The sequence below is a fragment of the Tachysurus vachellii genome, chromosome 19 (assembly GCF_030014155.1).
Source record: "Tachysurus vachellii isolate PV-2020 chromosome 19, HZAU_Pvac_v1, whole genome shotgun sequence".
Taxonomy (NCBI): Eukaryota; Metazoa; Chordata; class Actinopteri; order Siluriformes; family Bagridae; genus Tachysurus; species Tachysurus vachellii.
In genome coordinates this window covers 4839116-4854060 of record NC_083478.1, presented here as the reverse complement: position 1 = coordinate 4854060, position 14945 = coordinate 4839116, and the positions used below count along the sequence as shown (strand labels likewise).

Here is a 14945-nt window from a genome sequence, read left to right as displayed (position 1 = left end):
TGCTCTTAGGATAATTGGCACATGGTGATGCAATCTGGTCCTATTCAATGCAGATGCGGAACCTGATTATCAAGCAGAAGTAGTACTTCGCTTGGATTCCTCTTTTTTCAGATCTAATAACTAGGTGGAAAAAAGTTGTACCTGAGTATTTAGGATTCTTTGCACTTTTGCAGTATAAATATTCAGTTATTATTACAGATCATTATAGCTTTATATGTGTCAGAAACCTTTGAGCTGTTACAATCTCTTAAATGTATACTTGGATTTCATTCTGGCTAAAATAATCTTCATCAAATGAAATCAATCATCAAAAATCAACAGTGACCCGAGAGGGCAAGTGTTTTATAAGCCATTTTGTATATTTCATGGTCTAAAATATAGCTATAAGCTATAGGGTTATAAGATAAAGATTTTTCCTCACAGTAGATCTGTATTAACACTTGTATCTACTCTGTGTTATACTGTATACTGTACAGTAGATCCATTCCAATGGTTTAATGTTAATAAATCAGTAGATTATTAATAACCAATTTACGAGTTTTATCTATTATTTATTAGTATTTTATTGTGCTTTTTTTCCCTGAAGCATACTTGCTACATCATGATGTTGATATAGTAAAAAAAAGGCACAAAATACACATATTTTCTAGAGATACAATGTTCTAGACAAACATCTATTTTTTGAACAAAAAGTTCTTCATCAGCATTACAAGTCCTTCTGAATCTGTAAGAGGTAAAAAAAAGCCACATATTTTTATCACTCAGGTAAAAATCAATCAATCGCAAGTTTAAATAAAGACATAAATAAAAAACAAGACTGTTATCTATCGGCAGCTTGACTTTCATTATATAAATGAATGTGATCTATTTGTTTAGCTTGCCATGTAAAGTAGGCTAAAGTACCTCATAGACACACAGATGATCCCAACATGAACAGCACTCACACTGTCAACCGTTGCAAAAGTCAGCTCTGTCATTAGTCAGTATTTGCACAGACCTTGTTACTGGATTGCTGGTTCAGTAACCTGGAGTGCACTATGTGGTCATCGGTGTAACTAGACCAAACGTGAATAGACGTTTGTAATCGTCCGCAAATGACACAAGGTGAAGAATGTTCAAATGGTAAGCAAAGACATTTTTGAAATAAATAAAACAAATATTTGGTGTTATTGAATATACAGTATGTGTTATTATTATGCGTCTACAGTGTTTTAGCAGCTGTGATTGGCTTGCTGCCGCTGTCTTTGAGCCTTCAGCTAATGGGATTGTTTGGGAGCTTCACTTCTCCCAATTTTCCGAATGCGTATCCTAATAACCAGCTTATTACATGGAACATCACAGGTCCAGTGGGTCACAGACTTCGGCTGTACTTTACCCATTTTGGCCTGGAGCCCTCTCTTCACTGTGAATATGACTACCTGCAGGTACACTCCAAGATGACTTCAGGGATACACATATACCATACCTGTGATAAATAAAAAATGCTAAATATATGCTGAATATAGAATTCAGTCAACCAACAAACACTGACTTTGTTCCAATGCAAAACTATTTATCTGGTAGGAATGCTAGTCATTTGAGCTCTTGACTTGTACACATGACTCATTAGCACTGCAGATGCTGCAAATACAGTGTTATAATTGCTAACATTGCATTAGGCTAATTAGACATAATCTTGATGGGGCAAATGAAAGTCCTAATTAGACCCTTAATGACAACCCTAATGCCATTCCTGCAAACCTAAACATGTGTAAGTTCAAAAGTTTAGGCAAAAATGAAAAAGGAAGTTAGTGTGTAACGAATCTCATGTTCCTTTATCATAGCAAATAATACACAAAATTTCCAATCTGATTTATAACCTCTTTAACTGTAACACAAATTCCACAGACCCTCTCAGTATAGATTTATTTCATGAACATCATGAGGCAACAAGATTTTTCAGCATCTAAATATTCCACAAAAAGAACACCTATTTATAGGACAGTCTGTTTTTGGGTTATTGAGATTTGGAGATATTTCTGAAGCCTATACAATTCAACGGACCGTACAAGCAAACAGGCTAATAACTGTAACTTATTATTCAATAGTAAATGGTGGGTTGTAATTTCGATCACTGCAGCACAATTAAAAATCATGGATGAATGTGAATCTTTCTCCCTTTGGTTTGACAGGTGATTTCACAGGGCAATGATACAGTCCGATTCTGTGGTGAGAGTGAGAAAAACTATGAGGATTCCCCAATGAATACCAATCTGTACTCCTCCACCTCCATGTCTGTGATCTTCAGATCAGATTACTCCAACGAGGAACGATTTACCGGCTTCCAAGCGTATTACACTGCAGAAGGTGAAGATTTATTGTTAGTTATGGGGCTTTTTAGCTGTACTACTGCAATCTGGTCTCAAGTCTACAGAATATATTTAACAGTACTCTATGGAAGTTCAAAAAATGTAGCCATGTTCTTTAGTAATGACATGATATTAGGCCAACAACTGGGGTGGAACAGTGGTACAGTGCTTCCAGAACATTTCTTGGATCAATCCTGAGCTCCAGTTCCTGTCTGTATGTTCTCCCTGTGTTTGTCTAGGTTTTCCTTACCCTCCTAAACATGGACAATGTCCTAAATTGCCCACAGGTGGTACTGTGTGTCTATGGGGCCATGCAATGTCCCTGGTGTCAGATCCCAAAAGCATTTCCAGTTCATACCCTGTCTTCTTGGCTCCAGACATGGAGCAGAGACGGAGCAATGCTGAATTTCCGTCTTTTCATTACTACAGTAATGATGCACAATGATTCTTCCACAGAGAAATGTGCTGATGATCTTTACTACAAAGTTCCTGGGCAATCTTTACAGCAGGATGTCTGTGGTTTGTAGCCACAAGTGAACATATGCCATCTTAAAGTCAACAAAAATATTTATATGCTATGAGCTGCGGAGTTTTTTTGGGAACTTTGCAGTAAAGATTGGCTACAGATTTCAGGATTTATCTCAGATGGTAGGAAAAAGCTAGAATTATAGCAATCCAACAATTATTAGGTTATACTAGTCATATAACATTATGCATCTAACCTGAAAACTATTATTAAAGGAAAGGGGAAGATTTTCCAATCTTCAATATCCAGTTTGTGAATATCCAGGGCACCATGAACTCGGATTCCTGCTCTTGGTTGACTTAAGAAAAACCTGACATGATCTTCTGGTGTTGCCCCGAGGTGTCACACACACGGACCCAAAAATGGACCCAAATGCAGGACAGCTTAACAAAAAAACAGGGATTTATTAACTCAAACACAAAACAGGAACACGGACTCGAGACAGGACCAAACAAGACGAAGTCAACGGCAAAAGACAACAGAGGATTCCGCGCTGCACAAGGCAACGCGGCTCAACTAAATAGTACAAATAATTATTCAGACATAAGGGACAGGTTTGCAGAGGCGGGGAGGAAAAGACAAGGGCGGGGCAGACACGTGAACAAGGAACATAAACAAAAAGGCACATGGCCAAAGTCCGGGCAGAGTCCTGACACGAGGTTTGATTTGTTGTGAATTTTGAGACACTTTTCTGTTTACCACAGCAGGAAAGAGTAATTTTTGAGTTACAGCTCCTAGCCTTCCAGTCTGTTAGATCTAGCCTGGCTATTCCCCTTTGGCTTTTCTCATCAAGATCACATTACATGTTACAGAACTGTGGCTAACCAGATGTATTATTATTATTATTATTATTATTATTATTATTATTATTATTAGCAGTAGTAGTAGTAGTAGTAGTAGTAGTATTGTACCATTCTGCGTAAACTCTAGAGACTGTTATGAGTTAATATTCTAAAAATAGTCAATCCAGCCTTGCACCAACAACTATGCCACAGTTAAAGTCATGGAAATGACTTTTTTTTTCATTCTGATGTTTAACATGAACTTAATCATTATGTATTTGGTTTGCATTCATAGTTGATATGAGAGAAAAGAATCATAAGAAGAAAGCGACTGTCTATATGAAACCTTTACTTTCTTACTTACCTGCTTTAAATGGAGGCCCTGAAAATGCTTTCATAAACCTCCATTCTGAATATATTGCAATAATTAGCTGTTGCAAATAAGCCGTAACCGATGAGCTTTTTCAGTGCTTTGTCTAACCCCAATCTTCGCTGTGAGAACGGTTTACTCATCACAGAGAATATACATTGTGTAGAAGGAACTTTGTCAGCAAGAACGTGGGTCCTAATTGCTCGCTTTCTCTCTGTGCACAGACATTGACGAGTGTGTGAATACGGTGGATGGAGAGCCTGTGTGTGACCATTACTGTCACAATTACGTGGGGGGATATTACTGCACTTGCAGACTGGGATTCCAGCTCCATGCCAATAAAAGGGATTGCACTGGTAAGGATACAGAATAAGCGTGAACAGTGTGACCTTCAATTAATTTGGAGGCTGATCACTGAAGCAAACGAGAAGCATTTGTATTAATACCAAAGTGCAATGGATTTGCAGTTTGCTGTGTTGCATTTGTAACAATTTGCATTTGTGATGAACGATGAAGAAGCTAGAAATCCGCAGATGATTTTTCACTGTTATTTTAAATGTCATTTGTGCTAACACACCACCGCATCGTTCTGTTTTCAAATAAATCTTCATAACATATCTTCAAGAAATTCAGAAAAATATATAGTAGAAATAAAACTTGTCCATGACACCAAATGTGTCCATGACTCTTTATGTTTAGATATTTCTTAATGCGTCTGTCTCCTGTTCAGATGTAGGGCAACATTGATTATTTTCCACATTGAACTTTGCCCCTTTGGCAATTCCCTCTAGACAGTTGTTTTCTTTTTGTTATCAGCAAAGCAATAGACCTATTTAGTGTGTATCAACACTTTGGTATCCTGAAGGCAACATGTACAATTGACCCTGTTAGAAGCTGCTGATTTCGGCAGCACAGGCAACAACAGAGTAAAAAATACATCATAGAAAAAAAGGATCGCAAGGATTCCTTTATAACTGAACGAGAAATGTCTGAGCGCTCAGGGTAGGTCATATTAATACATTTTACAGTGCAGATTATACAAAAAGCTTTGAGTTGATCAGATGAGTCACCCATCAGCCAGTGATTCTCAAAGCAGATTCTGTGAAGCATAGCCAGTGTGTTATTCTATTTATTATTCATTCATTCATTCATTTTCTACCGCTTATCCAAACTATTCTCGGGTCACGGGGAGCCTGTGCCTATCTCAGGTGTCATTGGGCATCAAGGCAGAATACACCCTGGACGGAGTGCCAACCCATCGCAGGGCACACACACACACACACACACACTCTCATTCACTCACGCACTCACACACTACGGACAATTTTCAGAGATGCCCTATTTATTATTGACTTCTAATAATTATTTACCTGATTGATTGGTCATTTATCCCCAAAATGGTCCCAAAATATTGTACTATAGTGAGTGGAACATTCGAATAGATCTATTATGTTTGAGGCCGGGCTGTGAAATTTATTTTACAGTTAAATGGATGCAAAAAAAGGTTTGAAAGCCCCCGGCTTAAGGTCCCATAAATAAATTCTGAAAATTGTCTTGCTGGGCATTGTGATCATTACCATGCCTAAATATGAAACACTACATCTCTTTGTCAGTCTGAGACAAAGCTAATCACCATACGGTCCTGAGGGAACAGCAGGATGGTGAGCAGAAGAAAATTGATACCTGTTTGCTGTTTTAATAGAGTGATGATGGTGGGTAATTAATCACAATTACCAGCTTTGGCGTGCCTCTTAATTATTGTTCTCCGCCGAAGAAAGTGACATCACATTATGCTGAGGAATGGGGACACAGACCTGCATCTGCGTCTCACTAATTATCTAAATTGCCTAACCTTTGTCACCTTTGGATGAGCCGCTGCCTTTGTCACGTTCTCCTATGTTGGATTCGCTTGAAAATTAATCGTAGCAGTTGGCAAAAATGAACAATGCTCATGAATCTGATTAAAGTTATGTAGTGAAAATAAAATGATGAAACATAGTGGTGGATTGTTTATTTGGAAATTTGTGATAGGCTTGACTGCTATTCATATTAAGCATTGTGAAGTCTCAAATCAGACTTTTCAGATGTTGATACAACAACAGATGATTTTATAAAACAAATACAGTGGCAGTGATGGCTCAAGCATTTAAGGCTTTGGGTTGTTGATCGGAGGATCAGGGTTCAAGCCCCAGCACTGCCAAGCTGCCACTGTTGGGCCCTTGAGCGAGGCCCTTAACCCTCTCTGCTCCACTGGTGCTGTATCATGGCTGACTCTGTACTCTGACCCCAAACTCCAAAGTTGGGATATGTGAAGAAAGCATTTTTACTGTTATGTAATGTAAATACGACAAAATAAAGGTTTCTATTCGAATCAGCTTGTTTTGTAGAATGTAAAATGTAATCATCATGTGGAGCATCACAGGCCAGTTGATCCACATGATGGGAAGTAAAGAAGACTGTAGGATGTGTTGTGATCAGCTCTGGCGATTTAACAGTATCTCTGCTTCACACTGAACCACGTTACATCACCCCAGTCTAAATGTTGTATTTAAGAAAAAGAGAGACTATAATGCTGTTAATAAAAGACTGTTTCCTTTCTGTAGTGGAATGCAGTGGTCAGATCTTTTTGGACAGGTCAGGTGAGCTGACGAGTCCAAAGTATCCGCTTTCCTACCCCAGAATGAGTCAGTGTGACTACACCATCTTCCTGCTGGAAGGCTTCCAAGTGAACCTTGATTTTGTGGATATCTTTGATGTGGAGACTCATCCAGAAGTTCCCTGTCCTTACGACATCCTCAAGGTTGGTTCTGGCAGAAGTGAAATAATGATTTATTTAAAACATTTATTTTCAAACTATTACTTACCAGTAAACTTTATATCCATGTTGTTGTTTTTTTTTTTTTGTTTGTTTTTTTTCAAGTTATAGCGTTTTATATATGGAACACTGGATGCTGGAGTAGACTAAACTTCTCTATACATGAAAATGTCACCAATTTAATGATTATAAAGGTTTCTTTGTTAAATAACATCATTAGACTTATATTATTGTGGAGTATCAGTCATAGAGGTGCTTTGTGAATTACATGAACAAATGAGTGGAGCTAATGTAATTTAATCTAATCCAACGCTCTGATTTGGAATAAAGATGTTTAATTAACACCTTCTGACCATTCAGAATCAAGAAGAATCACCTGATCTCTGCTGTAAAATACCTCAAGATAATCTAATCTAATCTAATCTCAAATCATGTCAAGAAGCTTTTATCGTTATTTCAATCATTATGCAGTACACAGTGAAATAAGACAACATGACCTCTACAGGACCTGGTGCTACATAACACAAAGACAGCGCTAAGGACTTAGTAAGTTGTCCTAGATACATAAAGTGCATCTGTGCAACCTGGTGCAAACAGTGCGAGACAAAAGACAAAAATGAGTGTTTGAGTGTGTTTTTGTTAATAACAGAAAAAATACTAATGTGCAGTTTAGAAAATCAGAAATAAACAGAAACGTGAGGGCTCGAATACTTTGGTACCTTTTTCAGACAGCAGGAGGGTGAAGAGTGTGTGTGGGGGTGTGTGGAGTCATCAACAATGCTGTTGGCTTTGTGGATGCAGTGTATGGTGTAAATGTCCGTGAAAGAGGGAAGAGAGTCTCCAGTGATCTTCTCAGCTGTCTCCTCGCTGCAAGGTCTTGCGATCCATTGAGAGCTCAGGACGCTCTCAATGGAGGGAGATGTGTTTTCCTCAGCCTTTGTAGGTAGTAGAGTTGCTGCTGGGCTTTCATGGTGATGTAGCCTCCCTGAAGATGTTCCAGTCACAACAGTCCTGAGTAAATAAAATATAATATAATATAATATAATATAATATAATATAATATAATATAATATAATATAATATAATATAATATAATATAATATAATATAATATAATATAATATAATATAATATAATATAATATAGGGGGGCACGGTGGCTTAGTGGTTAGTGCGTTCGCCTCACACCTCCAGGGTTGGGGGGTTCGATTCCCGCCTCTGCTTTGTGTGTGTGGAGTTTGCATGTTCTCCCCGTGCCTCGGGGGTTTCCTCCGGGTACTCCGGTTTCCTCTCCCGGTCCAAAGACATGCATGGTAGGTTGATTTGCATCTCTGGAAAATTGTCCGTAATGTGTGATTGCGTGAGTGAATGAGAGTGTGTGTGTGCCCTGTGATGGGTTGGCATTCCATCCAGGGTGTATCCTGCCTTGATGCCCGATGACGCCTGAGATAGGCACAGGCTCCCCGTGACCCGAGGTAGTTCGGATAAGTGGTAGTGAATGAATGAATGAATAATATAATATAATATAATATAATATAATATAATATAATATAATATAATATAATATAATATAATATAATATAATATAATTCAACTCAAACAGTAATTTCTTACAACACAAAAAGACAAGACAAATGATATGAAGTTTTAATGAACATCTTTTTGGGGGGATTTGCGGTATGTATATTAGCAGACACATCTTTGTTGATATGCTCTGTACATCTCATCCTTTCTGAAGCTCTGATTCGAAAGTAAATCTCCGGATGCAATAATTAATGTTAAGTCAGGCGTCTGCGAGCTGCACTTAACTCTGACATCTTATTTAAAACTAATTGCTCATCTACAATCATAACTGCAGGCAAATTAATGTGTTGAGTGGTAGAAAATTTTATTATGATTTTTGTTTATTCAATTAAAATCTCAGTTCAGGCAGAGAAGGCCAAGTGAGAATTACATCCCCCTTCGCCAGGGAGCCGTAACAATATACATTAAGAAGGCAAAGCAAGAATAATTTTAATAATAAATGTTAATAAATATTATTAAACACACAATTACTAGTCCACAATAAGCATGGATGTGTACTGTCTCTAATTACAGACTTTCATTATAGAAAGAAACGTGAAATGTGTGAGTATAGTTGTCACGCATGATCACGTTAGTTGTTGTTTTTTCTGTTCTTTTCATTTTCTATAACAGCGTTGAAGATTTTTTTCATATTTTTCCTCACTCATGGAGGTCTTCTAAGCTTATTGTTTGCTTTGAAAATAAAAATAGAATTTATAAATTGTCAGCCTTGTGTAACAGAATTATAAAATGATGTAAGTCGGCTTGATAAATTCCTAATAAATTATGCTGCAAAAGATATTCTTGAGGTCTAAACATCTTATATTTGTGAACCATACTGTTTTTTGTTCAGATAAATACTTAAGATTTTGGCAAAAACAATCTCTACATATTATTATTATTATTTTTAAAAGACTTTTTCCTTTTCCTCAAAATCTTTCAAAAATGATCAATACACCTTCACTGAACATTTATCACTTATTGTCCCATTTATTCCAGCATGTACGAGAACGCTTTAACCTGCGTATTATTCTGAATGCACCAACCAAACGTCATTAAGTGAAACATCTGATGAGTCACATTTGATGGATCCAGGCACTATTACTGAAAGTAGTTTAACAATGTACTCTCACAAATATTAATTACCGGTTCAATTCAAATAAGTAGTATTTATCTCTGTATGTAAATGAACTGTCTTTATATTCGTTCAGTTGTTCTCTCTTTCTCTGTGTTTCTCTCTGTCTCAGGCTTCTGTCTTCTCTTTAAAACAAACGCAGGTTCGTCAGGCATGACGGCAGCCATTAAAGTGCTCCCCAAGCTCCACTGATCAATGACCCGAAGGCCCATGAATAAACAATATATGCTCTCTCATGCCTCTTTAAACTGCCTGTCTTTATTTCTCCCGACGGATATGTAGATGCGCTTTTCTGGGCATTTATCCTCTAAAACAGTCATGTTCTGCTGGTTAAAACAAAGCCTGCTTTGTCTCTGATCGAAAGATCGCTGCAGGTTCGAGGGAATACGGCCCATTCTGTGGAACCAGGCTACCGGCTAGAATCGAAACAGGCACTCACGAAGTGCGAGTCACTTTCCGCTCAGATGGCTCGGGAAAAAACAGAGGCTGGAAGATAAAGTACTCCAGTACAGGTAGCCTCCAAGCCACGATGTTCTGCATCACTTACAAATCTTTATACCATTATTTTTATGGATACAATTGACTCTGGAACTTGTATCATGGAGGCACCACATCGATGCATTATAATGTGTATAATCATTACTATGGTGTTTAGCATTTTTGTAAGATGTGTCAGCTGTCAGAGCTTTGTACAGTATTAAAGCTGTAATGAAGTACTGTATTATGACATAAGAACATTTTCAGGCATTTATCAGTTTCTGAGTAACATGAAAAGTTTATTAAACTCGAAAGGGAAAAAAAACTGTTAGGCTAGTTAGGGAACGACTGGTTATAGCTTTTATTATTGAAATAATAAATTATTAAAACTAACTAACTCATCACACAAACATGACAACATAACTACAAACTGAATTCAAATCTATTAAAAAGTACAAGATGCCATTTTTTAATGCAAAATGCAATTGTTGTAGAATTGCTATGGCATAAGAGAAATCAAACATTTCAGGATTTTAGTGATGACTCTGCTTCATGGCAGTAAACATCATGATGATAACAGCTGAAGCACCAAAGTATTTTTCTATTTAATGGTTTATTGCATAGAGACATTTAAGAAAACATCCGCATTTCGAATGAAGATGCTAACAGTTCCCATCTAAATGTATGCTGCCATTTCATTACAGCAATGTTGGATGACAATGTTTATTGTCTTTCTCCTCTCTCTCTCTCTCTCTCTCTCTCTCTCTCTCTCTTTCTCTCTCTCTCTCGCTCTCTTTCTCTCTCTGTCACACAGCCAAACCTTGTCCAAACCCAGTGGCTCCTCTGCATGGCCGCATTCACCCACAGCAGGACCAGTACATCTTAACTGACACTTTCAACGTTACGTGTGACCTCGGTTATGAGTTAACTCTGGTATAAAAACTTTCTGATGTGGAAATAAGAGCACATGAATTCGTTTTGTTGCTCTTTTTAAAGTTTAAGTTATACTTTTATATCTTTAGGGTGATGAAAGCTTAACTTTTTACCAAGCTACATGCCTGAAGGGTGGATTTTGGGATGGTCCAATGCCTTTGTGTACATGTAAGTAGACTGAACCTAAAAGAGCATGAAGTGTACAAAATTGTCAAAAAGTTGAGCTTTATTAAAGGAGCCTTCACACCTTAAAGCCTGATGTGGACTAAACCAGCAGATTCTAAAATACTATATGATTGTATAACGTTTTTATTTGCATCAAATTCTGTTTTAACCCAATGCATGTGTATTAATAGCCATTTTTCTTTCTCTGGCAGTGGTTAACTGTGAAGACCCTGAGAACATTAACAACGGAAGTGTCAAATTCTCCACAACCACATATGGATCTCAGATCACGTACAGCTGTGAAGAAATGTACACCATGAAGAACAGCACCAATGGTGAGAACCGTTCACATAACCACAATATTCACTACAAAGAAGGCACAATAATTGTGTTAAAGCCTGTAATATATCTGTAATATATAATTCTGACATCTAAAGCATTTATTCTCAATCAGGGTCATTCTTACAGACAGTATATTTGCTAAAGGCCCACAACTATCCTACTTGATCAAAGCTTGAATCTAATTTGAGGTTCATAAAACTTGATCTAATTTGGCCAAGATGCTGAGTTTGTTATATTGTCTTTGTTTCTACGTAGTTTCTAATAACCATGATGTCAAATTATGTCATAGACATAAAAATCCACCAAAAACAGACATTTTCTTAATATTAGCATTTGCTTTCCATTTAGTTATTTTTTCACAGTTTGAGAGCATTCTCTGAACCATAATGTGTGATGAATTACGAGTATTATAAATCTGTAAAAAAAAAAAGCTTTCCTGAAAATCTTGGAACATTTCGAGAACCAAAACTAAATGTTCCCGGCCTCTTCCAAAAAGCAGTGTTATACCTCAAGGCTGCCTCGCATTTGTGAATTGATATTTAAGCTTGTTCCCTAACTATTTAGGAGTCTACACCTGTGCTCATGATGGCTTTTGGAGAGACGCACTGGGTAGAAAAAGTCTTCCTGACTGTATACCAAGTAGGTAAGCTAATGGAGTTATGTCAGTGGACAGAAATGAACAATTTTCTTAGAATGACTGGTCTACCTTGTGTGAAAGTCTGTGGAAAGCCTACAGGGAGACTGGCTAAGGTGATCGGAGGAGAGAATGCAGAGAAGAACGAGATACCCTGGCAGGTAATGATCCTGAAAGGAGGTCATTTAAAGGGTGGTGGCGCTCTTCTCAGAGATGACTGGGTCCTGACCGCAGCTCATGTCCTGCACGGTTACAGTGACGTGTCAAACCTATCAGTGAAACTAGGCTTGATTAAGCGTACAGATCCTGAAGCAGTGAATGGCGTCCCAGAGGATATCTTCATACACCCGGGATACCATCACGATGGGCTGAACTTCAACAATGACATTGCTTTGATCAAACTGAGGCACAAGGTTCCTATAAGCACAGCAATTATGCCCATATGTTTACCAGGAAATGAGGAAAGATTTGTCCTTAAGACTAATGACTACGGGACAGTAAGTGGGTGGGGCGTATGGCAAAAGTCCACCAAACATGGCTCTCATAATCTAAAGTATGCAGAAATACCTGTGGTCGATTTTGGTGAATGTAAGGCTAAGTATGATGCCCTCGTAACCCCAAATGGGAAGCTGGTAGTAACAGACAACATGGTGTGCGGAGGTTTGGACGAGGGGGGTGTGGATTCATGTCAAGGGGACAGTGGTGGGCCGTATGTATTCCTGGACAAGCAAAGCCGTAGCTGGTACATTGGTGGCATTGTGTCCTGGGGATATGCATGTGCTGAGGCAGGGTATTATGGGGTGTACACAAAAGTGACCAATTATCTCACTTGGATAGAGGATATCATGACACAAAACAGTTAAATAAACAGCCATTACTGTACAATGTCTACTGTACCTCTTGTTTATTTCAGTCTACGTTTTTTTCCAGCAATACAGCTTTGTTGATCCATTGCCATAATCACCTCAAGTTATTATTAGACGCTTTAGTGGATTTAGATGTATTGTTTGGAAACCACCACTGCTCTTGAGGGACTTTAAGCAAAACCAACAATCTCCTGTAGTTGAGTGGATCTCAGAAACACAGGACATAATGTAGATATGTTGTTTAAAAGGCAAACAAGCTGCTTGAGGCTTCCAGCTTCAACATATCATTTACACTCATTTAACTCTTATGCATTATGCATTTGATGCCAGTTTTGCAAAACATGCTTTCCTCTGTGTGACCCATTCAGTCCTCTTGACTTGTGTATAATTGCCTCTCCAATGGCGTCTTTGAAGACACACGGCTTTTTTCTCCACTTATATCGTCTGTCGTAAGAATTTTAGCAATGATGGTGGTGGGCACTGGATAGCACGCAGGTGAGTAGTTTGCCTTCAGGAAAATCAGGAATCGGTGATGTGCAGGTCGATGTGGCTTCAGTGTTAATACTCTATTCATGAGAGAGTCCACGTAATAACAGAAATAATACAAGATAATAAAAAAGAAAAATCTAATTCTCAAATTAAGGCATGCAAGTGCATTTATTTATTTATTTAATAATAATAAATGTGTTCATAAAACAAAACAAATTTAAAAAAGTGAATACCAACAGACTGTGCAGTGGGAGCATTGAGTGTGAATACAAGGACTATAATTCAGTGGCAGGGGGTTTGATCTGAACGCTGGAGAACTGACTTCCAGCCGGCTATTAAAGCTTTTAAGACAGATAGACTTATGGCACCAGAACTACACCCTGTTCACAGCCCTCATTCAAGGCTGTGACGCTGCATACAGAGCACCCGTACATTGAATCCTTAATCAATAATGCAGCGTGCTGCATTTCACACGTAGACTCATGACTAAGAGTTCATGTCAAGAGATTATGGCGGTTTCAGGGTCACTGGGCTGTTTTCATGCGTGTCATCAGGCATACTGGTAAAGCTTTTCTCCAACACCACTCTGTGCTCATTACACTGTAAGGCGGATCCACGTCTTCAAGAGCGACCTCAGTGCTTTTAACAAGACTGTTCAACTCAACCAGTGTAGCTAACCATGAAGAAAACTAAATAATAATAAAAAAAAACATTTCCTTCATTACCCACAAAGTGTTCTGCATTATTAGCATCCAGGGTGTTGTGAAAATCCCTACATGTGAATCCAAATGCTCTAACAAGCTAAAATCTTTTGAGTGAAACAAATCAAAGTGGCCCTTAGACAGAGATATTAAATGAAATATGAAGATTGAGACTTGAATCGAAAACCAAATTGATTGAAAACATAATTGGTTAAATATTTTATGTTTATATCCATCTAGGTTTAAATACATGAAAAATGAAAATGCAAAGAAAATGTCTGTCAGATGTCATTTGCTCAGTGATGATAAATTAAATTTGACATGTTAAAGGGAAGAAAGTGAAAGAGTCAGTTTTCGGTTACAGTCTAAATGCCATGCATTTCCAGCGCTAATGCATTTCTTCATGAGTGATGGTTTTGAATATTTATAGTGGTCTGGGAAACACCAGCTTTTTTTTTCATACTTGGACTAAATCACCAGAATGATGTGAATAGTCATTCATTCATTCATTCATGAATCCGCTTATCCGAACTACCTCGGGTCACGGGGAGCCTGTGCCTATCTCAGGCGCCATCGGGCATCAAGGCAGGATACACCCTGGACGGAGTGCCAACCCATCGCAGGGCACACACACACTCTCATTCACTCACACAATCACACACTACGGACAATTTTCCAGAGATGCCAATCAACCTACCATGCATGTCTTTGGACCGGGGGAGGAAACCGGAGTACTCGGAGGAAACCCCCGAGGCACGGTGAGAACATGCAAACTCCACACACACAAAGCGGCGGCGAGAA

At 38.2% G+C, this 14945-nt stretch overlaps 1 protein-coding gene across 1 annotated transcript; it reads left to right on the top strand.

Annotated features, from left to right (window-relative positions):
- The first annotated feature begins 964 nt into the window (after nt 1–964).
- On the top strand, nt 965–12973 carry masp2 (MBL associated serine protease 2). Its single transcript, XM_060894573.1, has 11 exons — nt 965–1122; nt 1208–1424; nt 2172–2346; nt 4251–4382; nt 6630–6826; nt 9902–10049; nt 10829–10947; nt 11037–11115; nt 11325–11447; nt 12019–12093; nt 12173–12973. Exons 1-11 carry the CDS (start codon nt 1112–1114, stop codon nt 12949–12951), a joined length of 2055 nt encoding a protein of 684 aa, XP_060750556.1. The 5' UTR covers nt 965–1111; the 3' UTR covers nt 12952–12973.
- Nucleotides 12974–14945: the final 1972 nt, after the last annotated feature.